Source organism: Hyperoodon ampullatus (assembly GCF_949752795.1).
Source record: "Hyperoodon ampullatus genome assembly, chromosome: 18".
Lineage (NCBI taxonomy): Eukaryota > Metazoa > Chordata > Mammalia > Artiodactyla > Ziphiidae > Hyperoodon > Hyperoodon ampullatus.
In genome coordinates, this window is record NC_136931.1 from 17,841,987 (window position 1) to 17,865,848 (window position 23,862).

Below are 23,862 nucleotides of genomic sequence, written 5' to 3' on the forward strand. Positions count from 1 at the left end.
CACTGGGTGTCAGCCCACAGCCGTCACCTCTCCTGCTCAGCCTCTCCATGAGCCCTGCGGAGTCTCGCTCAGCCTTGTTATTCTTCTGCGTCTGTACAGGGTCTATCTTTAATATATCCCAGTGAGGTTTCTTGATTTCCTCCCCCAAACCTGATTCTCCTCCAAGCTTCCCCATCTCAGCCTATGGCACCTTCATCACCTTGGGGCTCATCCTTCAGGTCCCAGCTAAAGAGCACCTTCTCCTTGGAACGACCTTCCCAGGAACCAAATCTAAAGGTCTGCCCCCCTGCCCAGCGCCACCAGCCACCCCCCCGCAAGATGCCCTCCTTCATGTCATTCTGTTTGTTGATCACATTTATATTTACATTTCTATTAAGATATAATTCACATACCATAAAATTCGCCCTGCAAAGGCACACAATTCAGTGATTTTTTTTTTTTGCAGTATGCGGGCCTCTCATTGTTGTGGCCTCTCCCGTTGCGGAGCACAGGCTCCGGACGTGCAGGCACAGCGGCCATGGCTCATGGGCCCAGCCGCTCCGCGGCATGTGGGATCTTCCTGGACCGGGGCATGAACCTGTGTCCCCTGCATCGGCAGGCGGACTCTCAACCACTGCACCATCAGGGAAGCCCCCAGTGATTTTTGGTATATTCACAAATTTGTGAGACCATTTTCATCATCTCAAAAAAGAACCCATACCCATTAGGCTCACTCTCCGTTTTCCCTCCTCCCAGCTCCTGTTAAGCATTAATCTACTTTCTGTTTCTATGAATTTGCCTATTCTGGACATTTCATATAAGCAGAGTGATATGTGACTTTCTGTGTCTGGCTTCTTTCACTTAGCATAATGTTGTAGCATATATCAGTGTTTCATTCCTTTTTATGCTGAATAATATTCCATTGTAGGTACAGACCACATTTTGTTTATCCATTCATCAGCCGATGGACATTTGGGTTGTTTCCACATTTTGGCTATTATGAATAACGCTGCTATAAACGTTCATGCACAAGTTCTGTGTGAACATATGTTTTCAATTCTCTTGGGTAGATACCTAGGTGTGGAATTGCTAGGTCACATGGTAATTCTATGTGTAACTTTTTGAGGAAAGATTCTGTGTTTTAAATGTGTGTCCCACAGCACTATACAGTACTTTCTTTATCTAGTAGCCCGAGGTATGGGCATCTGCATGGAAAAAAGCCCACACTGACAAGGATGTGGAGCAAAGGAAGTCTCAGACATGGCAGGTCTTCTCCTACTTACACATCTAAGAGACACCCTTGCACATATGCACTAGCATATACAAACAAGGATGCTCCCAGTCATACTGTTGGCCAAAAATAGGAAATAACCCAATGTCCATTCACAGTAGCTTGCATAAATACATTGTGGACTATTCATCAAAGAAAATAAATGAACTACAGCTACACATCACAGCATGGATGAGCCTCACAGTGTTGAAAGAAACAAGTCACAAAGAAAATATGTACAGTACAATTTCATTTATATAAAGTTCCAAAACAAGTAAAATGAAATCATGTGCTTTAGGGATGCAAATGTGGGTAGAAAAACTATTAAAAGTTATTTCAACCAAAAAACAGGATATTGGTTACCTCTGGCAGGGAGAGCGGGAGGGACACAGGCAGGTCTTCTGAAGGGCAGCCAATTTTCTAGTTCTTGTCCTGGGTGACGAATATACCAGGGTTCACTTTGAATTGTTTTTAACTGTACATAGGTACTTACTTACTCACTATTCTGAAAGTTTCAATTCACAATTCAAAGAAGAGACAGAGGACTTTCCTGGTGGCGCAGTGGATAAGGATCCACCTGCCAATGCAGGGGACACGGGTTCGAGCCATGGTCCGGGAAGATCCCACATGCCGCAGAGCAACGAGGCCCGTGCGTCACTACTGAGCCTGCGCTCTAGAGCCCATGAGGCACAACTACTAATCCCACGTGCCACACTACTGAGGCCCACGCACCTAAAGCCCATGCTCCACAACAAGAGAAGCCACCGTAATGAGAAGCCTGTGCACTGCAATGAAGAGTAGCCCCTGCTTGCCGCAACTAGAGAAATCCCGTGCACAGCAACAAAGACCCAACGCAGCCAAAAATAAATGAATAAATTAAAAAAAAAAAAAAAAAAGAGAAGAGACAGAACCCAGATCTAGGGGTCAGGACACCTGGATTCTAGATCGGGTTACCACCAAAGAGCTGTGTGACAGAAGACATTATTTGTCTCTCTGCCTCAACTTTCTTAACTCTAAAATGGGAACAATAATAACAACTGACACTTATTCAGGACTTACTGTTCCCAGGTACCGTGCTAAGTGTTTTCACATGTGTCATCAGTTATTAGCAATACGTCCCACGAGCACAAGAAACACATAACTGAAGCCAGCTTAGGCAAGAAGTATTAACATGTTTGCAGAAATGGCCTCTAGAACCTAAAGGGAGGGTGCAGTGGGGAACAGACTCGGGGACTCTGTCTTTTATTGCTGCTTTTCCCTCTGGAACTGTTGCATACTTCTCTTCTGCTATAAACTGGTTGTTTTTGCATCTCACTCACAAGTCCCCGGTTTATATCTTCTGCATTCAAAACACCAGACAGACTAAGCCTGGCACCTCTCACTACAAATTACAAAGTTCGTTGGGAAAAGAATTCTTACTGCTTTAGTTTGGATCCAGCCTCTGCTCTGATCCAATGAACTGTGGCCAAAGGGCAGCATCATACCACGCAAAAAGCCTGCCAGGGACGAATATCATGAAACTGGGGACTATGGATGGTTGGCAGTTCAGCCCATGGAAATTTAACTCTGTAGAGATGTATATTCCTAAGAGCGCAGCTCCTAGAATGGCAGGGAGAGTGGAAGAACCGACAACCCAACATCAACTGTTATTTCATCTACTCTATATAACAACCCAGTGAGGTACTGTGAACATCCCCATTGTATGGATGAAGAGACTAAGAATCAGATTAGAGTCAGGGGTTTCCCAACAGCAGTGCTGTTGACATTTTGGCCTGCACAGTTCGTCGTGGTAGGGAGCTATCCTGTGCATTGTGAGCTGTTTAGCAGCATCCCTGGCCTCTACCCACTGGATGCTAAGAGCACTCCTCCAGTTGTGACGATCAAAAACGTCTCCATATGTTCCCAAATGTCCGCCGGAGGTGAGAAACACCGACACAGGCTGAGTAAATTTCACGACACCGCTCCACGGGTAAGACAAGAGACAGGATTCAAATGCAGGTCTGTCTGACTCTAAAGGCTTCTTTCTCTTAGTCACTGTCTCTCTTATGATCGTATCTAAATTACCTACCTCATAAGGTTTAGCGAAGATATATTGAATGTGCAAGCGCCTTGAAGAGTTAGGGGGAGCAGAAATAAATTATGTCTCCACATTCTGATGAGCTTCCAGTTCTGTGGATTAATGTGACCCCTCAACCAGGACAGGGCTCTACAGCACTAAGGAATTTGAATTCCATGGGTCTGACCACCAACCAGATTCCCCATTTAGTATCATGATGTGATTACTCTCCAAAGCCTCTCCCTCATGAGGACTGACATTCCCAATGACTTTCTATCCCATGTCCAAATTCCACTCTCCAACCTACGATTTACGGTAACTTTTATTTTTTCCTTTTTTTTTTTCTTTTTAACAGTAACTTTTCTAACCTGGTTTTCCTCTAGTGGTGCTGAGTCTTTTTCCAGATAATTTGGTCCCTAAAGCCTATATATTCTTCTTCCACAAACAACTAACTGAACATATTCCATCTCTTCCTCCATGAACTAGAGGTCTTAACCTAGGCTGCATGAGGTTCCATGGTGCATTTACCAAACCCCAGTGGTTTCCCTGGAGTGGACCCTCCCATAACCAGAACACCTCTCTGAGAATGTTGCTTGACCAAGCCCTACGTGGACAGACACCAGCCTGTTAGTTTTCATTTTGGTTTGTTTCTTTATATATTTATTAAATTTAATTAATTAATTATTTTGGGCTGCACCAGGTCTTAGTTGTGGCAAGCGGGCTTCTCTCTAGCTGTGGCGCATGGGCTTAGTTGCCCGCGCCATGTGGGATCTTAGTTCCCCCGCCAGGGATCAAACCCACGTCCCCTGCATTGGAAGGCAGATTCTTTACCACTGGACCACCAGGGAAGTCCCTTCATTTTGGTTTTTAATAGTCATTGTGACTGAATTCTAAAAATGATGAAGTCCTTCATCTGCAAGGCAGTGAGGCCCTCCCATCGGAACCCTAAGGGAAAACATTTTGGCTGAGATTAGAGAAGGCTGGCCACACACTAGTGACAGAGGGTCTTTACAATGAGCTTCTGTAAGTCTATCAAAGAAAGCACATCCCTACAGCTGAGTTTGGCTGCCGAATAAAATGACCAGGATATGTCATTCATATCCTTCCAGTCAAGATATAAACAGTCTGTTTGGAGGTCTGGTTACAATATAGTATCTTTTAGTAAACTTTTTTTGTAATTGAAGTATAACCTACATGCAGAAAAGTATACAAATCTTAAGTCTACAACTCAATGAATTTACCCTGAAGTAAACACACCCATATAACCACCACCCAGATCAAGAAATTACCAACATTCCAGAAACCCCTCTCAGGCCCCCTCCCAGTCACTATCTTCACCCTCTCCTTAAATGTAACCACTCTAATTTTAATTTTATGACCTGCATATTTTTTGTATCTTTTGTATTTTGTATCTGATGGCCCAGATAATTATCTCTGGAGGCCAGAGTTAATCAGAAGCTGGAAGGACTGTTTCCCTATGTGTCATTCCTCTTAAGAATAGTTTACCAGGGCTTCCCTGGTGGCGCAGTGGTTGGGAGTCCGCCTGCCAATGCAGGGGACACGGGTTTGAGCCCTGGCCCGGGAAGATCCCACATGCTGTGGAGCAACTAAGCCCGTGCACCACAACTACTGAGCCTGTGCTCTAGAGCCTGCGAGCCACAATTACTGAGCCCGCATGCCACAACTACTGAAGTCTGCATGCCTAGAGCCCGTGCTCTGCAACAAGAGAAGCCACTGCAATGAGAAGTCTGTGCACAGCAACGAAGAGTAGTCCCTGCTCACCGCAACTAGAGAAATCCCACGCGTAGCAACAAAGACCCAATGCAGCCAAAAATGAAAGAAAAGAGGGAGGGAGGAAGGAAGGAAGGAAGGAAGGAAGGAAAGAAAGAAAGAAAGAAAATGCATGGTAAGAATAGTTTATCAGCAAGGATGCTTCCAGCTGCAAGTAATAGAAAACCCAACTCAAATGGCTTAAACAATAAGGAAATTTATGATCTCCACACAAATGGAAGCCTGCTACAGGGTGTGCTTCAGGGTTCATTGCATCAGCAGCTGGAGGCAACAAAGTCTCATGTTCTCTCATTCTCCACTCAGCCACCTTCGTGTTTGCTTCATTCTCAGGCTGGAAGCAGGGCAGCCATAGCAGTTATTTCTGTGGCTCTGGGGAGGAAATTTCTTCCAGAGGTTTCATGCCACTGGTAAGAATTGGGTCACATATGTAACCATGTGAAATAGAACTGTCCCAACTGTCTCAGACTTACCATCTGAGATAGGATGGATGTTGAGAAGCCCACCCCAGTGCTCCCTCCAGAAAGCCACAGAATAAAAACGGAAAACGTCTGGCTCCTCTAATGTATAAACATGCTTTATACTGATAAATGGTAACAAGGGTCATAAACAGGGGAGATTTGTGGCTGAACATACTGTTGGAGATTCAAGGTTAGAGGTAAGTAACTCTCTGGGAGGAGAGAATAAATTGACCGTGGCAAAATAAACACAGCCGCTCCTGCCCGCCCCTCCCCTGAACGTCAATGATCCTTCCTCTCTGAATTGCCCATTTGGGCACTGAGTCATAAACATATTCTTTAACATTATTGGGATAGTGTCTGTTACCAGTGATGTTAAGCACAGAACATAATGTTTCAGTATACTCTTAGTATACAAATCCTGCCCCTTTACAAATCACATGATGGCAGGCAGGGCGCACGGAGCCCATCATTTATTTTATTTTAGTGTTTTTTAAATTTATTTTTGGCTGCATTGGGTCTTCGTTGCTGCACGCGGGCTTTTCTCTTGTGGCAAGGGGGGCTACTCTTCGTTGCGGTGCGCAGGCTTCTCACTGTGGTGGCCTCTCTTGTTGCAGAGCACGGGCTCTAGGCATGCGGGCTTCAGTAGTTGTGGCACATGGGCTCCGTAGTTGTGGCTTATGGGCTCTAGAGTACAGGCTCAGTAGTTGTCGTGCACGGGCTTAGTTGCTCCACGGCACGTGGGATCTTCTCGGACCAGGGCTCGAACCCTTGTCCCCTGCATTGGCAGGTGGATTCCCAACCACTGTGCCACCAGGGAAGCCCAACCCCGTCATTTAAATGCTACAAAGTGAGTCATGGCTCTTCAGAACACTCCAGTTCCTTCAGTTACCTAGAAGATACCCCAGCCACTCAGTCCCCCTAGATGTTTGAATATTCTCTACAACACCAATTTTTGAATAAATATGATAAGAGACTCATATATATACATATGTATTAATATTCACTTGCTTACAGTAGCTGGGAATGTAACAGGTTTACATCCCTTTTTTCAATGTGCTAGTCATGTATTATTCCAACACAGATGAATACCTGTTGGTGAAATCTATCATCAAAGAAGATCTGGGGGGCTTCCCTGGTGGCGCAGTGGTTGAGAGTCCGCCTGCCGATGCAGGGGGACACGGGTTCGTGCCCCGGTCTGGGAAGATCCCACATGCTGCGGAGCGGCTGGGCCCGTGAGCCATGGACGCTGAGCCTGCGTGTCCGGAGCCTGTGCTCCGCAACAGGAGAGACCACAACAGTGAGAGGCCCACGTAACACACACACACACACACACACACACACACACACACACACACACACACAAGAAGATCTGGGTAGGTAAGCTATACACATCAGTGAAAAACAATCACAATAATGGGAGATACAAGAGTGATATTTTTATGTTAAGTGGTAAAACATGTATGTCTGTGGATGACAGGACAGATAGATTTCAAAGATAAGGTATTAATTACACTGTATATGTATATACATTTTATATACATAAGTGTATATGTACTAATAATTTTATATTGTTTGAAAAAAGGTCTCCAAATAATCATTCATAGTGGATAAATACACAACTGGTAACATTCTTAGCACCATCAAGAAAGGATGAATACAAGGGTAATTCCAACTGAAGAGTAAAAAACCCAGCATATCCTTCAGAAAAATATTTGCCACAAAACTAACACTCTTGAGGAAATTTTTTCTCACAGATGTTTCTAATTTTAATTGCTACTATATTTTACAAGGCAACATATCAGCACAAATATTAAACTATCCAATATGCAAAGTTCTAATATGAGAAAGTACATCACTATAACGCACTAGATCTCAATGGGCCTAAACACCCTCATGTTTCAGAAAATGTACTCTTTTTACTAGAGTAAAAATATAATATCCTGTGAGTATCAATCATTTTAGTTGCATTTTTGATATCCAACAGCCATCCAATATCCCCTGGATGTCTGAACATTCATTCTTGTTAGAATTCCAGTTTTCTCAAGAATGACACGAGGCAAGTTTTACTATTCCCTCTTATGTCAACTGGGAATGTATCTTATTTATTTTTTTTATTTTTATTTTTTTTGCATTACGCGGGCCTCTCACTGTTGTGGCCTCTCCCGTTGCGGAGCACAGGCTGCGGATGCGCAGGCTCAGCGGCCATGGCTCACGGGCCCAGCCGCTCCGCAGCATGTGGGATCTTCCCAGACCGGGGCACGAACCCGTGTCCCCTGCATCGGCAGGCGGACTCTCAACCACTGCACCACCAGGGAAGCCCTATATCTTATTTATAATCCAATATTACCCCAGTTTGCTTTTTGGTACAGGTTAGGCCATTTTGAAAGAAGTTGAATATGTCATGATGCCAAGACCCAATACAGTCAAGGATCTTCTAATGGGGACATGAAATGTTAGGAAAAAGCCTCTGTTAATTTGCTCCATAAAAATCATATCAAGGTTGTAGAGATTTTAAGAGGAATGCTCTTTTCCTTCCATACCTGCAGAGGGCACATTTTCCACTTCACTACTACTCCACCAACCAGTCAAATGTATTCTGAGCATCTACTGCGTTAGAGCACTGTACTAGGTACAGTGGAAAAACACAAACTAATGCCCAGTAATTGCCCAATCTGTCCTCAAAGACACTCCACTCTAGCTGGGAAGATTAACAGAGGGACTCGTCTGGTGCCAAAGAATGAAAATGGCCGTAAGTGTGTGCCAGGCACTCAGAGAAGGGAACAGTGAATAGTGAACTGGAGTGAGGTTTCATGGAGAAAGTAAGACTTGGGTTGGACTTTGCAGTCCGGGTATGATTCAGCTAGACCAACATGATAAACATGCTGCCTATCCACTGCCACTCTTCCTGCTTGCCAGTGTGGCTCCACTTCCCACTGAGCTTGGATCAAACACGGTGCTACATAGGGAGAGCAGCCCGGTGCTTTGTGACCACCTAGAGGGGTGGGATTGGGAGGGTGGTGCAAGAGGGAGGGGATATGGGGATATATGTATACATATACCTGATTCACTCTGTCATACAGCAGAAAATAACACAACATTGTAAAGCAATTATACTCCAATAAAGATGTTTAAAAAAAACAAACATGAGTGCTACAAGCAAACAGTCTAGTCAACTGCAATCAAAACTCAGGACCAAAAAGAAAAAAAAACTCAGGACAAAACCCGGGATGGGAGGGGGTGGAAGTTGGATATTACGGCTCATGGAAAAGAACTCTGAAGGGTACAAGAGACAGGAAAGGGCAAGGTGGAAGCAGAAGACAGTAGGAGAGTGGCCGGCTGAGAGCAGATTGTCTAGGTAGGTAGTATTGGGTCAAATCATAGAAGATATTGAAAACTAGGCAATTCTTGAATAAAGAATGTGTTTAAGAAAGAATAACTTGGAAGGAATAGGCACAGCAGATACAGAAAATGACTGGGTACATCTGCTTAAAAAAAAAAAATCTCATTTAGAAAAAGCCCAAGCCTCTGAACAGACTTATGGGTGATATCTTTAATTTTCATGAACAAGAGATTTCTTAAGTATCCAGAATTCTAGCTTAGAAGACATTTTCTTTCGGAAAGCATTGTTCCACTGGGTTCTTATTTACAATGCTGCTGTTGAGAAGTTGTGATATCACTGCCTGATTCTTCCAAAGTGATCTACTTTTTCTCTTTGGAAGCTTTTAGGACCATGGTTCTCAACCCTCACCATGCATCAGGTTCCCCTGAAAGAGAGCTTTTGTTTTAATTGATCTGTGGCAGGGTCAGATATTGGTATTTTTAATGTTCCAAGGTGATTTCAAGATGATCCAAGATGTGACCATGGTCAGTGGTTTTGGATTTTCTTATCTCTTCTGTTCTGAAATTCCACAATGATATGCCTCGGTAAGAGTCATTTTTCATTATTGTGTTGAGCACTCAGTCATTTCAACCTCAAAAATCATAATTTGTTCTGAGATGTTTTCTTTATTTTTCTTTCTTTATTTATTTTTTGGCCACATCTCGTGGCTTGTGGGATCTTAGTTCCCCGACCAGGGATCGAACCTGGACCACTGGCAGTGAAAGTGCCAAGTGCTAATCACTGAACCACCAGGGAATTCCTTGGCATGTTTTCTTGTATATTTCTGTGATAGTTTCTTCATTTTTCACTTCTAGATCTCCTCTTAATTGAGATGGGTATCTCCTTGTATAAACTCTCATTTTCCATCTTTTCATTTTTGTTCTACCTTGTGGGAGATTTCCTCTTTTTTATTTTCCATCTCTTCTACTGCTTTCTTTTTTTTATTTCTGCTCTCATTAAAAGACTATTTTGAAATAATTTTAGGCTTACAAAGACTTGCACAGGTAGTCCCCTAATGTTAACATCTTACATAATCAAAGTACAATTATCAAAACTAAGAAATTAATGTTGCAACAATGCCATGAAGTACAGACTTCATTTGCATGTCACAAGTCATTCCACTAATGTCCTTTTTCTGGATCGAATCCAGGATCCCACACTGTATTTGGTGGTCATGTCTCCTTAGTCTCCTCCAGTCTGTGACAGTTCTTCAGTCTTTCCTTGTCTTTCATGACCCTTGACACTTTTGGAGAATATTGGTTGAAGGTTTTGCAGTGTGTCCATCAATTTGGGTCTGTCTGATATTCTGTCATGATTAGATTGAGGTTACAAATTTTGGGGAATACAATAGACAGGATATGTTCTTCTCAGTGCATCATTTCAAGGGTACATGATGTTAATGTGTTATTTATTACTGATGATGTTAAACCTGACCAACTTGGTTAAGTCAGCCAGCTTTCTTCACTAAAATTACTGCTTTTCTCTTTGTAACTAGTAAATGCTTTGGGGGAGATACTTTGACTATGTAAATATTGTTTCTTCTTAAGCTTTAGCCTACTGATTTTAGCATTCACTAGTAGCCTCAAATTTGTAATTTCTAGAATTCTTATCCTCTGTTCCTTTTTAAATAGCATCCTTGGTTTGTATTCATGGATACAATATCATCTCTCTGAAGCTGCAAGTTTTGTTTTCTTTTCTTCTGCATTATTTCTTCCTCTTTTTCCTATTTGTTTTGATCTCTATCTTTTGTACTAAAGCTTCCAAAAATGGTTGATAGCCCTTGGCTATCCGTTTATATTTAACTGTTAAGGAAGGCACTTAAAACCTTTTTGCATGCTTTGCATCCGAAGAGCTTATTGATTGAAGGATTTCACTGCCAGGTGACCTTGTGGAAGCTGCCAGGTGTCAGTAGCTGTTGATCTTTTCTCTAGAACTGGTGGGTTTCTCCAGAGAGAAATCTTCCTAACCGCTGCCTGGGGGTATAATCTTGACTGTTAGTATTCTACAAACAGAGGGGGTGCAAGTGGGGAGGTATCTCAGCAATTAGTATGAAATTCCACTTAATCTCCACTCACCATGGCCCTCAGCTTTGCCTTGTAACCTCACATCAAGATCATCTCAGTTTACTAGCCTTCGATCTTCCAAAAATTTTCTGAGATCTTTCATTGACAGAGGTGTACTCTCTTATTCACTTTGTATCTCTGTTTATTCCTTAGTCTCATCATTTATGTGGCTTTTGGAAGGGAACAGAGATAAGTTTGTCAAACTACTATGTTCAATCTGAAGCCCCTTACTGTTATTTTTGGGGGGGTGGTCAAAAACCATCAATATTTGGGACTTCCCTGGTGGTCCAGTGGCTAAGACTCCACACTCTCAATGCAGAGGGTCTGGGTTTGATCCCTGGTCAGGGAACTAGATCCCGCATGCCGCAACAAAGTTCCCACATGCCGCAACTAAGACCCGGCGCAGCCAAATAAATAAATATTTTAAAAAAGGGGCTTCCCTGGTGGCGCAGTGGTTGAGAGTCTGCCTGCCAGTGCAGGGGACACGGGTTCGAGCCCTGGTCTGAGAGGATCCCATATGCCGCGGAGCGGCTAGCCCCGTGAGCCACAATTACTGAGCCTGCGCGTCTGGAGCCTGTGCTACGCAACAAGAGAGGCCGCGATGGTGAGAGGCCCACGCACCGCAATGAGGAGTGGCCCCCACTTGCTGCAACTAGACAAAGCCCTCGCACAGAAACGAAGACCCAACACAGCCATAAATAAATTAAAAAAAAAAACAACCATCAATATTTATCAAGTATAAATTTCTATGAACCGAGAAATGGTACAGATGAACTGGTTTGCAACTCAGAAATAGACACACAGATATAGAGAACAAATATATGGACATCAAGGAGGGAAAGCAGGGGGTGGGGGGTGGAATGCATTGGGAGATTGGGACTGACATATACACACTAATATGTATAAAATAGATAACTAATAATTGACATATAACATTGTATTAGTTTTAGGTGTACAACATCATGATTTGATATATGTATATGCTGCGAAATTATTACAATAAGTTTAGTTAACATCCATCACCACACAGTTATAAAAATTTTTTTCTTGAGATGAGAACTTAAAAAAAAAAATTCTATGAACCAATCTCCCATACAGAAGAATTCCAAATGATTTATGTAGATACTCCACCCTCAAGGAGGTGGAGCGAAACTCCCTACTCCTTAAGTGTGGGCTGCCCATAGTAACTTCCTCCTAATACGGAACAGTATGGAAAATTCCTTCCAAAGAGCAACTTTATAGAAAAGAAACCTAATAAACACCTATAATGGAAAAGAATCTGAAAAAAGAATATATATATATATATATATATCAAATCATTTTGCTGTACACCTACAAACTAACACAATATTGTAAATCAACTAACGTCAACAACAACAAAAAACCCCTAATAAACACTACCTCATCCTTTTGATCAAGGTCAGTCTCATAAATCGTATTGATAGTATATACCCTTGATATGATGCAATAATAACAAATTACATCTAGAGGCTTCCCCCACCCCAACCGAACCTATAACCTCAGTCTAATTATAAGAAAAATATCAAGTTCCAATTGAGGGCATCCTACGGTGTACCTGACCAATACTCAAAATAGTCAAGGTCATCACAAACAAGAGTCTGAGCAACTGTCACAGTCAAGAGGAGGCAAAGAAAACATGATGACTAAGTGTAAAAGTAGAACAGGAAAAAAGACATTAGGTAAAAACTGGGGAAGTATGAATAAATTGTGGACTTTGATAATAATGTACTGATACTGGTTCATTAACTGTAACCAATGTACCACACTAATGTTTAAGATGCTAGTAACAGGGGAAACCGGGTGCTAAGTTTATGGGAACTCTCTGCATTATTGTCATAATTTTTCTAAATTTAAAACTGCTCTAAAAATTAAAGTTCATTTAAAATATTTCTATGAAACCAATAAATACTGGCAGCTGAATTTATTTACAGAGAAAACAGAATGGGTTTGTGGGGATGCAGGAGTCAATGAGGTTTTTCGGTTGTTAGTAATGTGGCCAGCATTGGGATTCATCTCAGAATTCTACCTAGGAGTCCCAGATAATTAAACAAATTTGGATAGGTTGTTCGTTCAGACACAGCATGATAAACCATATTGAATATGCTTAGCCCTTCCTATGGCCCAGCATAAAGCAGGGCACCCTGAGGGATGCAAAGACGCTTCCTTCAGAGGTTGTATAGTCCATTAATGAAGACACTTAAACAAAAAACACAAAGTATGTGATAACAGCATCTGCCTTGGGTATCTGCTTCCCCTGTGATCCACCCTGCCATTCAAAGCTGAGGAATGGGTCCCCCTGCCCTTGATGGGATCAGAAATGGACACTCTTGATACTGTCTAGCCAAGTATATTCTCACTTCTAAGAATTAATTTCCATAAGAGGTTTGGACTGGAAACTAATGTAGCCACCTTGATTTCTATTGGTCTTCTGATTCCTGGTCCTAGTTCTCATGAGGTCCAGTTGTGCTTCCTAACCCTGAGTTCCATCAGATGCTCATTCATAACTGATTCATAACAAGTTTCCTTTTACCTGTTAGCTTAAATAGGTTCCTTACTTATGTATCTTATTCTATGACAAAAATAATGTGTGTATCTTTTTTAAGTAAAGAATATTTCTTCTTTGCAAAGAGACTTAGCACAGAATAAAAAAATGAGTCTCTGCCCTATGAGAGCTTAGGTATACTTGGAGAGGCAGAACCCTTTGTTACCAAGGCAGGCATTTTAAGGTCAGGTAAGCTGCAGAGGCCACTGTAGTTAGGATATGTTTTAAAAACGAAATCTGAACTAGCTTAAGACAAAAAGCAAATTTACTGACTCATACATGAAAGGTCCAGTGGTAGACTTTTAGCCCTAAATGAAGGTCAATAAAGATGTTCAAACAGAACTTCACTAGTTTACATGCATGGTCTGGCTTAAAAACAAATCAGCTTAATTTCTTCCAAATGTCTTCCACAACAGGCTAGTGGGTACATTTTTGGACCATACTACTTAAAAGTGAAGAGAAGCGTGGCTAAGGTGTCACTTATTAGTAAACCATGAGACAGAGTATGCAGTTTAAAGGGGCAAGATGGAGCAGAAAGAGTGTAGGAAAAACTCAAAAACTAAAAACAAACAAACAAAAAACACCTAAAAAAAAAAGACTCAGAGGGCTTCCCTGGTGGCGCAGTGGTTGAGAGTCCACCTGCCGATGCAGGGGACACGGGTTCGTTCCCCGGTCTGGGAAGATCCCACATGCCGCGGAGCGGCTGGGCCTGTGACCCATGGCCGCTGAGCCTGCGCGTCCGGAGCCTGTGCTCCGCAACGGGAGAGGCCACAACAGTGAGAGGCCCGGGTACCGCAAAAAAAAAAAAAAAAAAAAAAAAAAAAAAAGACTCAGAAAAGAAAAAGGGGGGTCACATTGGAAGTCTTAGAAAGCTCATTTTCCTGTGCTGCTCCTTATTAGATTTCTTGGGTAATAAATCAGAGTGGGCAGGTTTGTGAGAAGATTCATTTTTACTGTGGACATCATCCTATTGTTTTGTAAGTAATGCCACCTCCTTTTCTGAAAAACTTTGATGAGGAAACTAGAAAAAAAAAGATCCCAAAAGTAAGCTTCTCTAAAGAAAAATGAAATTCAGGAAGCTGGGTTTAAAAATTTTTCTCGGGCTTCCCTGGTGGCGCAGTGGTTCAGAGTCCGCCTGCCGATGCAGGGAACACAGGTTCGTGCCCCGGTCCGGGAAGATCCCACATGCCATGGAGCGGCTAGGTCTGTGAGCCATGGCCGCTGAGCCTGCACATCCGGAGCCTGTGCTCCGCAACGGGAGAGGCCACAACGGTGAGAGGCCCATGTACCGCAAAAAAAAAAAAAAAGTTTCTCTTTCCAGGTCCATGGTGTTTCAGTCACAGAGATTAGAACCAGGGACAAACAATAGGAAACTGCTCTGAGACTGGCACTGATGGATCAAAAATGCCACTTGTCACACTTGTAACAAACAGCATTTGTATTTGCATTTGTTTCTTAATTTAAGGCAAGGTGTTTCCTACCTTAAATTTACATAGTTGAAATGACAATCTTCAACCTAAAGTTTTCAGGAATCAACCAGGATTTGTCAAGTACCTGCTAAATACTCAGCATCAGGAAGAGTGATGTGACTTATGACTGAAGGTTAAACATTAGATTCAAACACTAGTAATAAGAATGGGACTTTCCTTTCCTGTTAGTAATCCTCAATTCATGTGATAGTGAAATAACCAAGCCCTAAGGAACGATGTCTCATTGGTAATGTTAGAATGCGATCAGTATGTTTTAAAGGTAATTATACAAATGGTTTATTTACCTTGTTTTATTAACATAGTCACTAGAACTTCGATCTCAATGTTTAATTCTCCCCAACAGTTTAGCTGTTTCCAAGAAAAACAACCATTTGAAGACTGGCATTACAGATAACAATATATTATTACCTTGAACTGGCTTCTCTTTACCAGATGGTTTCAGTAAAAACAGAACTCCCAACCTGTCTACCTGGTTGCCACTTCACATCCGCTAATACAGCATAAGTCTTGATTTCTGCCTCTCAGGATTACCAAATGCGCAACTCACGTCAAGGAAAGAGCAGCAGTAAGAATCCTGAAAAACTGCAGAACTCCCCATCCAGTTACACTAAACCCAGTCGTAGCATAGATACAGGTGACTTTTATGCTTCTCAAATTCTTGTCTTCCAGAACACCTGAGAATTACAGGACCAACATTTCTACTTAAAAAAAAAAAAAAAAAATTTTTTTTTTTTTTTTTTTTAAATAACTGTAGGGATTTCCCCGGTGGCAGGTTGTTAAGAATCCACCTGTCAACGTAGGGGACCTGGTCCAGGACTATCCCACATGCCGTGGAGCAACTAAGCTCCTATGCAACTAAGCAACTATGGAGCCTGCACTCTAGAGCCCATGAACCACAACTACTGAGCCCACATGCCACAACTACTGAAGCTCGCGCACCTAGAGCCGGTGCTCTGCAACAAGAGAAGCCACTGCAATGAGAAGCCTGTGCACTGCAACGAAGAGTAGCCCCCGCTCGCCACAACTAGAGAAAGCCTGCACACAGCAACGAAGACCCAACGCAGCCAAAAAATAAAATATAAGAGCAAAGCTAAATAAATGTAAAAAAAAAAAAAAACTGTAGTCAGGGAGAGAAAAGGAAAACAGTATCTTTATTGTGTGTGGTTCTAACAAACATTCACTGTGTGCACATTCCAGCAGAAAGAGACAAAGATCTTTGTTCAAAATATGCTGAAATAAAATAGGTAAACAAACTTCATTACTGAATACACGAAAGGAATGTTAATATTACTTGCTCAGAGGGTGAAGTCAAAAGGAAATTAAATAATCATAATAATGTTTTGCCTAAATAGCAAATGTAGAATATAGGTATAGGCACAAAGCAGCTCCTAAAATTCATGAGTGGGATGCTAGATGTAGGGTAGGTGACTTGACAAATACCTCTCTTGAAACCTCCCTTTGAGATCACCCCCACAAATTCCAAACCCAAGCTCTTCCAGGGCACAACCATCAAATGTGACTAAACTTCCCATTACTTCTGTGGTATTTGGCAAAAGAATGAGATGGTTAAAAAAAGAAGAAGAAGAAAAAAAAAAGATCAATCTCCTGTTGAGACAAGACATGTCTGAATCCATTCCTGGAGAAGGAAGTAATGAACATTAAAGTTCTGTGTTTCTAAAATGGAATTTAATCAGATAGGTATCACTTAAGATTTTAAGCATGAGATACTATGTAAGTAATAATATATCTGGCCTGTAAAGCATTTTTCACTGCTACACTTGGGAACTGAGTATATACTCAACAATATTCTTATTTCACAACGTGTGGATTTGTGACAATGGCTGAAAGAACTTTACGGCTCAAATTATAGGTTCCAATGCATTTTTGTTGCTGCTTAAGTGGTCAAATTAGAACTAAACACAGTATAAACTTTATCTGTACCACTTTCCTATCTTTACAGATGTAAGTCATTTGGAAACCAAAACCAATTCCTGAGAGACAGGGGCAGGAAATTTTGGGACCCAGCACTAACATCCCTATTTTGGGGGCACTAATTTCCCCTCATCTCCTCCTCTTGTGTTCTCCAGCCATTATGTGTACAGTATGGTGAGCGGCAGCAGTGAGCCTTCCTTGGGAATAAACAACCAAACACCCCAGAGACATCCCAGGAGGCCCGGCTGGCCAACAGGGACTGGCTCCACTGTCTCTCCAGAGGGGTTTTCACAACCCACCAATGTCAAGCCTGTTTCGAGAATTCCTGTCTACTTCTTAAAACAAAAGTCCTTTTTGAGGGATTCAGCTAACATACTATATTACTTTATTGTTTAGAAAAAAACCTCTGCAAACTCACACAAGCTCTACCTGGTTGTTTATGTAGGCAGCAGAATAATAGTAAATGGACCCAAAAGTGGTTTTTATAATACAAAGTGACACGATATTAGCAGGAGATCAAAAGAAGCCCTGGGTATTGGATGGATTTCATGGATGGTTGAGACGAAGTCTGAAAACCTTTTCCTCTGGCTCTGAACAAAAACAAGTCCAGATATAAACAGGAAAAGACAACCAATATGAAATAGAAAAACATACCTTTTGCAGTGGTCTTTACCCTAAAAGTATCAAAAAAACACAAATTTTACTTAAGAATATCGTTCTTTAACATTTCTTCTAAGCCAGATGTTTTTCATTCAATTTTGGGGACTGCCAACATACTTTTAATTGACCCAAGTTATCTTCTGGCTTAGTTTTAGCTTGAATGTTCCCTTTCCAGCTCCTCAATACTCCTTTGTTCTTCTTTTCTACCCCAGTGTGGGCCCATGTGATCATGCAACTTAATGATTACAGCAATTATATATCAATTATTCAAGGCAACCCTTCCTTGCCTTCCTGGAGGAGCATCAAGTCACACCACCTCTGTTACACAAAAACCAAAGATTTTTCTTTCAATAAATTGTCTTACAGTGGCATCTTATAATACATACAAAACATTTTCTAAAGATATAAGTTTTATGGACTTCCCTGGCGGTCCAGTGGTTGAGGCTTCACCTTCCAATGCAGGGGGTGCAGGTTCGATCCCTGGTCGGGGAGTCAAGATCCCACATGCCTTGTGGCCAAAAAACCAAAACATAAAACAGAAGCGATATTGTAACAAATTCAATAAAGACTTTAAAAGATGGGCCACATCAAAAAAAAAAAAAAAAAAGATATGTTTAAAAAATGTACCCATATCCCTGACATATAAGTCAGCCAGAAAGCCCCTAAAATTTCTCCATAATGTCATAACCAAGTGTGCGATTAGCAGGTTAACATGATTTTTACAAATTGTGAATTCACTCAACTGCTAAATCACAGGATACAAGACCTGGGTTGAACTTTTTCTTAAATAGTTTGCATGGGCAGACACTGGTGTGCTGTGTAGCTTCCTGTCCTGTCAAGTGCCTGGCAAGCAGGAATAGGGGAGGATGCTGAGCAGTGCCCATGGTCCTTCCTGAACCACACTGCTTCCTGCTGCATGTGACGATGGCTCAGAGTAGACTGGTCATCCTCAAAGGATGGGAAGAAAAATCACCACAGTTGTTGGCAGAAAGCTCCCAGTGGACGGCCTCCTCAGGTGCTTCCACGGGGGGGAAAAAAGCAGTCAAATACACCAGATAAAGTCCGAACCAAGGAGAAACAGTAACATAACTCTAAATAATAACCTACTCCTCAATGAAACAGTCATCTGAGAAAAAAAAAAACTACCAGTTTTTTATTCTCAATGGAAAAAACAACAAAACCACAAATTGGAGCCATGGAGGTAAAATACACATGAAATGGAAAACATTCTCTTGTCCCAATCTACCCCCTCTGAATGCCGCTTTACCACGGGAGTTATTTTACTGGGGCAAACAGAAGATTAAATACTGTACCTTTGATCAATTTGGAGTTTCTTACTTCTGTAAAAAGGGGAATAAAAAATTGCCAGTTGATAAACAAAAAAAGAGCAAAATCCTTTAACAAAACTGTAAAGCTCTAAACACATACTTTATATTTTACCAATACAAGATGGTAAGGGGTTTAAAAAAAAAAAAAAAGAAAAGAAAAAAGATGGCTAGGAACTGGTGCCAAAGTAAAGGATAAAGTTTTTGGTGCTTTTTCTAAACTCCTGTCCTAAAAGTAGTGTTTTTCAATATTTTTCAAAAGAAAGATTACCGTGAATTCATCATTCTATCATCCCAATTCATCTCTTCCTCTGTTTCTCTCCACTCCCCATAAACAAAAGGGAAGCAGAGTTCTGCCCAGCACCATTTGGTGGCCTTAGGAGGTGGCAAGGGCTCCCTGCTACACTCAGTTTTAACAAATATAAACAAGGAACAAGATCATTCTGCAGTTGTGTTTTAAGTCGCAGGTGTGCAACCTGACTTCATGAATTAAACCTCTTATGATAATTAAGTCATAATTTTTAAAATAATATTTACTTAAAAGAAAAAGGGAAAAAGAAAAGCTTCAAAACCAGAGTGTGATGCCCTGTTAAGTATGTCGAATGTGCATTCAAAGTATTGGAAAGCAGGCAATTTTACCGAAGGGCAATGTCACTAGGATACATAGATTATAATTATAAAAGAAAGTTTTGAAACATAAAGGTGCTCGTGGAAAAGAGTAAAGAGAGGAAACAAAGGCAAGGACACAATGAGCAGGTGCTTTGAGAGCAAGGCTCTGAGAAATGACTTGGACACTGGCCCCAGGGCTGAGATGGATGTCTGGCCAACAGTCTGGGGTCCGAGGGAGAAGAATACAATTGGCAGGATTCGAGAAGAGGGCACCGCTGCAGCCTCCAAACAAGTGTCTAGTTCTCACTCCCAAGTAGATGTGCTTTCCAGACTTCAACAAGGTCTCTTCAGGAGGACTTGCTCTCCGCCATGTAGTAACGATACAGAAAACCTAAGAGAATAGCACCTACGATGGGGAAGATCCAATACGACCAGTAGCTAGACGTTTGGGGGGGGGTAGGAGGGAGAAGCAATAAAATCGTGAACATTTCATACCAAATGTACCCTATCTTTCAACATTCACATTTTAATATTTTAAACATTTTTCACATTTTAATATTTTTATAGCAAAGAATTTTACTTGGGGAAATAAAAAAAAATCCAAAGATCTGGATTGAAGTTAAACAATAATTTTAAAAGGATTAAAAATGGAATGTATGGTATAATACCAAAAAAAATACACACCTCAGTATATATGTTTTCACAAAGACATAAAGTGGTTATCTCTGGGTTACGGGATTATGGAGAGTTTAAATTTTTCTACATGCTTTTTCACATATTCTACAATTAACATCTTTGAGCAGGAAAAAGCCACCATTTTATGTATATAATTATAAATTGAGAACCAATGATACCTAATACAACTGTTGATGATATTACATCTGCCCCACATGTATTTTTTAAATTTAATCCTCCCAACAATCCTATGAAATAGGTATTATTATTCTCATTTTATATATGAAATACAAGCTTTGCTCCCAAAATCACAAAGGGAAGTTGGTCAAGCAGTCTGATTCCTATCCTGATTCCCCATCCTCTTAATCCCTACTTAAGTTCAGACACTAATAAGGCCACACACACATGCACACACACAACATACTGATAGTTCTAATAAAGTTAAATAAATGGTAGTTGGCTTAAAAAGTCCTGTAAGAATCTTTCCTCAGAGTTTCAGGACAGTCATTATTCTCCTTAAAATAATCCTTCCTGGGGATTCCCTTGGCGGTCCAGCGGTTAAGACTCTGCGCTTTCACTGCGGTGGCCCAGGTTCAATCCCTGGTTGGGGAACTAAGATCCTGCAAGCCACACAGCTGAAAAGATCCTTCTTCTCTAACAGAGCTTATTAGCTCTGCTAGTTTTAAGGTATAATTCTTCCATGATCCAAATGACCTGGCTGCCCCTCCACTTATGACATATGCAGTCTAGGTATTAAAAGGCTTTGAAGCCCAAAAAACCAGCTGAGGTTCAATAATAAAAATGATTCTCTTTGCCTAAACATGCCTAGCACTTTGTACATTTAAGTATGGCAGAAAGCTGTTCTGGACAAGTTTAGAATGTCAGCCAGGTAGCTTTGTTTAAAGACACAAGCAAGTGGGTCAGTATGTACAACAGCAATATGGCACAGGGAAACTTAAAAAGTAATCTCCCCAGAAGAGTAATGAATTCAGGTATCTTCCAGAGCAGCCACAAGGGACAAAAGAGTTCAAAACACGGAAGATAAAGTCTTCAGTGCACAAGACTGAGAATGGTTGACCACCAATCCTCATATAATCCTTTGGAACTTTATGGCCACTGAGAACAGAACCAGAGGAAACGCACCTATACTGCACCAAAGGAGATACAGATTCAACAACAACTACCTGGCCATAAGACAGAACGCTCTTCATTCAGATTTATTCAGGTTATTGCACGTAGTTGTGACTCAGTTATTTTTATTGCTTTGAAGTATTCCACTATATGAATATCCCAGAATGAATTCATTCATTTTACTAATGAGTGGTTATTTGGGTTGTTTCCAATATTTTAATATCTTGAATAATGTTGCTATGAGCATTCTAGTACGTGTTCACTGGTATACTTGTACACACATTTCTCTTGAGTATGTATATATTCCTAGAAATGCAACTGCTGGGTCACAAGTTATTATATTGTCAAATTTACTTGATAATGCCAAATTGTTTTCCACAGGGATTGTACCCATTTACATCTCCCTAAGACCCTAAAGAGGGCCTAAGATATTGGTAATACACTTCCTAAACAACTCTTATTTTTAGAATTTTTAAAAATTTTCACCAATCTGGAAGGTGTGAAATATACCCTATGATTTTAATCTGCATCTCTCTGATGACAAATGAAATTAAACCTTTTTTTTCCATATGCTTATATTTGTGCTTCCTCTTCTGTAAGGTGCTTGTTTAGGTCTTTTTCTCATATTCTACTAAGTTATTTTTTAATTGATTTGTAAAAATTCTTCATGTATTCTACATAGTAATTTTTAATCAGTTTTAAGTGTAGTGTAAGTCTACTGCAAGTTTATGGCCTGTATTTTCAAATTCTTTATGGAGCTTTTAGATGAGCATAAATCCTTAATATTAAGAAAGCTGAAGTTACTAACAGTTTCCTTTAATTTCCACTTTTTAAAAATATTCTGTCCATCACCTCAAACAAAAAAGACATGGTACTTTTATGGGAAAAAAAGACATATTTTCTCTCTCTCTATGAAATGCTTTAAGTGGGACCTCAGAAAGATAAAACAGCTCTATATAATCTCTATAAATTTTTACAAGCCAAGGATTCTATCTCAAGTAGAGACACTTAAGGGATGACAAATGTATACCTTTCAGGGCTAATACTACTGTGTTAGTAACATTACTGCAAGGCATAAGTAAACCTTTGAGAAAGCACACATTCCTGAACATGACTGCAATACACAATTTTTTTCTTCTGTAAAATGTAATAATACATTTTTACATTTATTATTACATTTATAATATGTAAGGTAGGTGCAGAGTGGTTGTGAGGATTAAATGAGATTAAGTTTTTAGTGGAAGTTGCATAGCTTGGCTGAGCTACAGAGACTGTGGGCCTGAATTAACAGTAGTACTTGTCCATGCATACTTACCTCTTACTACATGTGATTCTAATTTATGTCACAACAAGATTTAAAAATTACTCAAGGCAAGAACTTTTTTGAGATTACTCAAGATGACTAAAATTGTAAAAATTAATTTTGCTAAAGCTAAGGAACTACTGAATTTGTAATTATTTTGACCAAAAAAGAATGAGCTGTCAAACTGTACTCTAAGTTATGTTACACATGTATATTTATGGAAGAACCTCTTTGCCACACAGTATGTTGAGCATAAAGAAATCTATAAAGGGAATACCAACCTTTTGCACGTATTATTTTTCGGAGGGTCCTGAAGAAGATGCATATTCAAAAACAAACAAACAAACAATCAAGATTAACACAGAGTATATAAATCTTCTCGAATAGTCATGCAAACTCTGAAGAACTTCATCTTTCATGCAATTTGATGTTTACAAATCCATATGTGATGGGAGGACTAGGAATTCTTTTTCTGATAATATACAGGTATTCCCTAGTAAAGAACCACTAATGAAAGCTTAGAGAAATGACCTAAACTCTTTTTATTTGTAAAAAACAAACAAACAAAAAAAGCCACTGGTACAAACTATATTGCAATGAACTAATTTGCAGTCACAATGGTAAGCCTGGTTCACCGTGGCTTGCCACTGGCAGAAGCTAAGATCACATTTTGTGAAAAGACTGTTAAAAAATAAAAACTCCTGTCTTGTAACATAGAGATCAACTGGGAAATGCTCAAAAGCATGCAGATGACTGCTTTGTGGCTTAGAGAAGTGAACTGGTTTACTCTCTGAAATCGTAATAATTACGATTAGAGACCTTAGGGCTTATTTCACAATGAAAACAGCAAGAATGGAGTTAGGGGAAAGAAAATACCAAAATAAACTTAAAAACAAAAATCTGGCAGTAACAAGTAACAAGGTACTTATACATGTGACAACACTGATGAACCTTAAATGTTACGTGAACTGAAAGAAACCAAAGACCATGTATTATATAAAGTCCATTTGCATGAAATGTTCAGAATAGGCAAACTGAGAGGCAGAAAAGTAGATTAGTGGTTTCCTAGGGCTGGGAGAAGAGGAGCTGGAGGGAACTGGAAAATGACTGCTAAAGGTTACGTGGTTTCTTTTTGGAGCGATGAAAATGGTCCAAAATTAATCTGTGATTATGGTTGC

General features: G+C 40.6%; 1 protein-coding gene across 1 annotated transcript in view; it reads right to left on the reverse strand.

Annotated features, from left to right (window-relative positions):
* Positions 1-19,922: 19,922 nt before the first annotated feature.
* CYB5B (cytochrome b5 type B) overlaps positions 19,923-23,862 on the reverse strand; it is a gene marked incomplete at its 3' end in the record, with an annotated part of 28,907 nt that continues 24,967 nt past the window's right edge. Inside the window, exons 4-5 of the mRNA XM_079723793.1 lie at positions 22,966-22,994; positions 19,923-20,013 (exon numbers count right to left, since the gene is read on the reverse strand). Of these exons, the coding sequence (XP_079579919.1) occupies positions 19,923-20,013; positions 22,966-22,994 (120 nt within the window). The remainder of the gene's footprint in view (positions 20,014-22,965; positions 22,995-23,862) is intronic.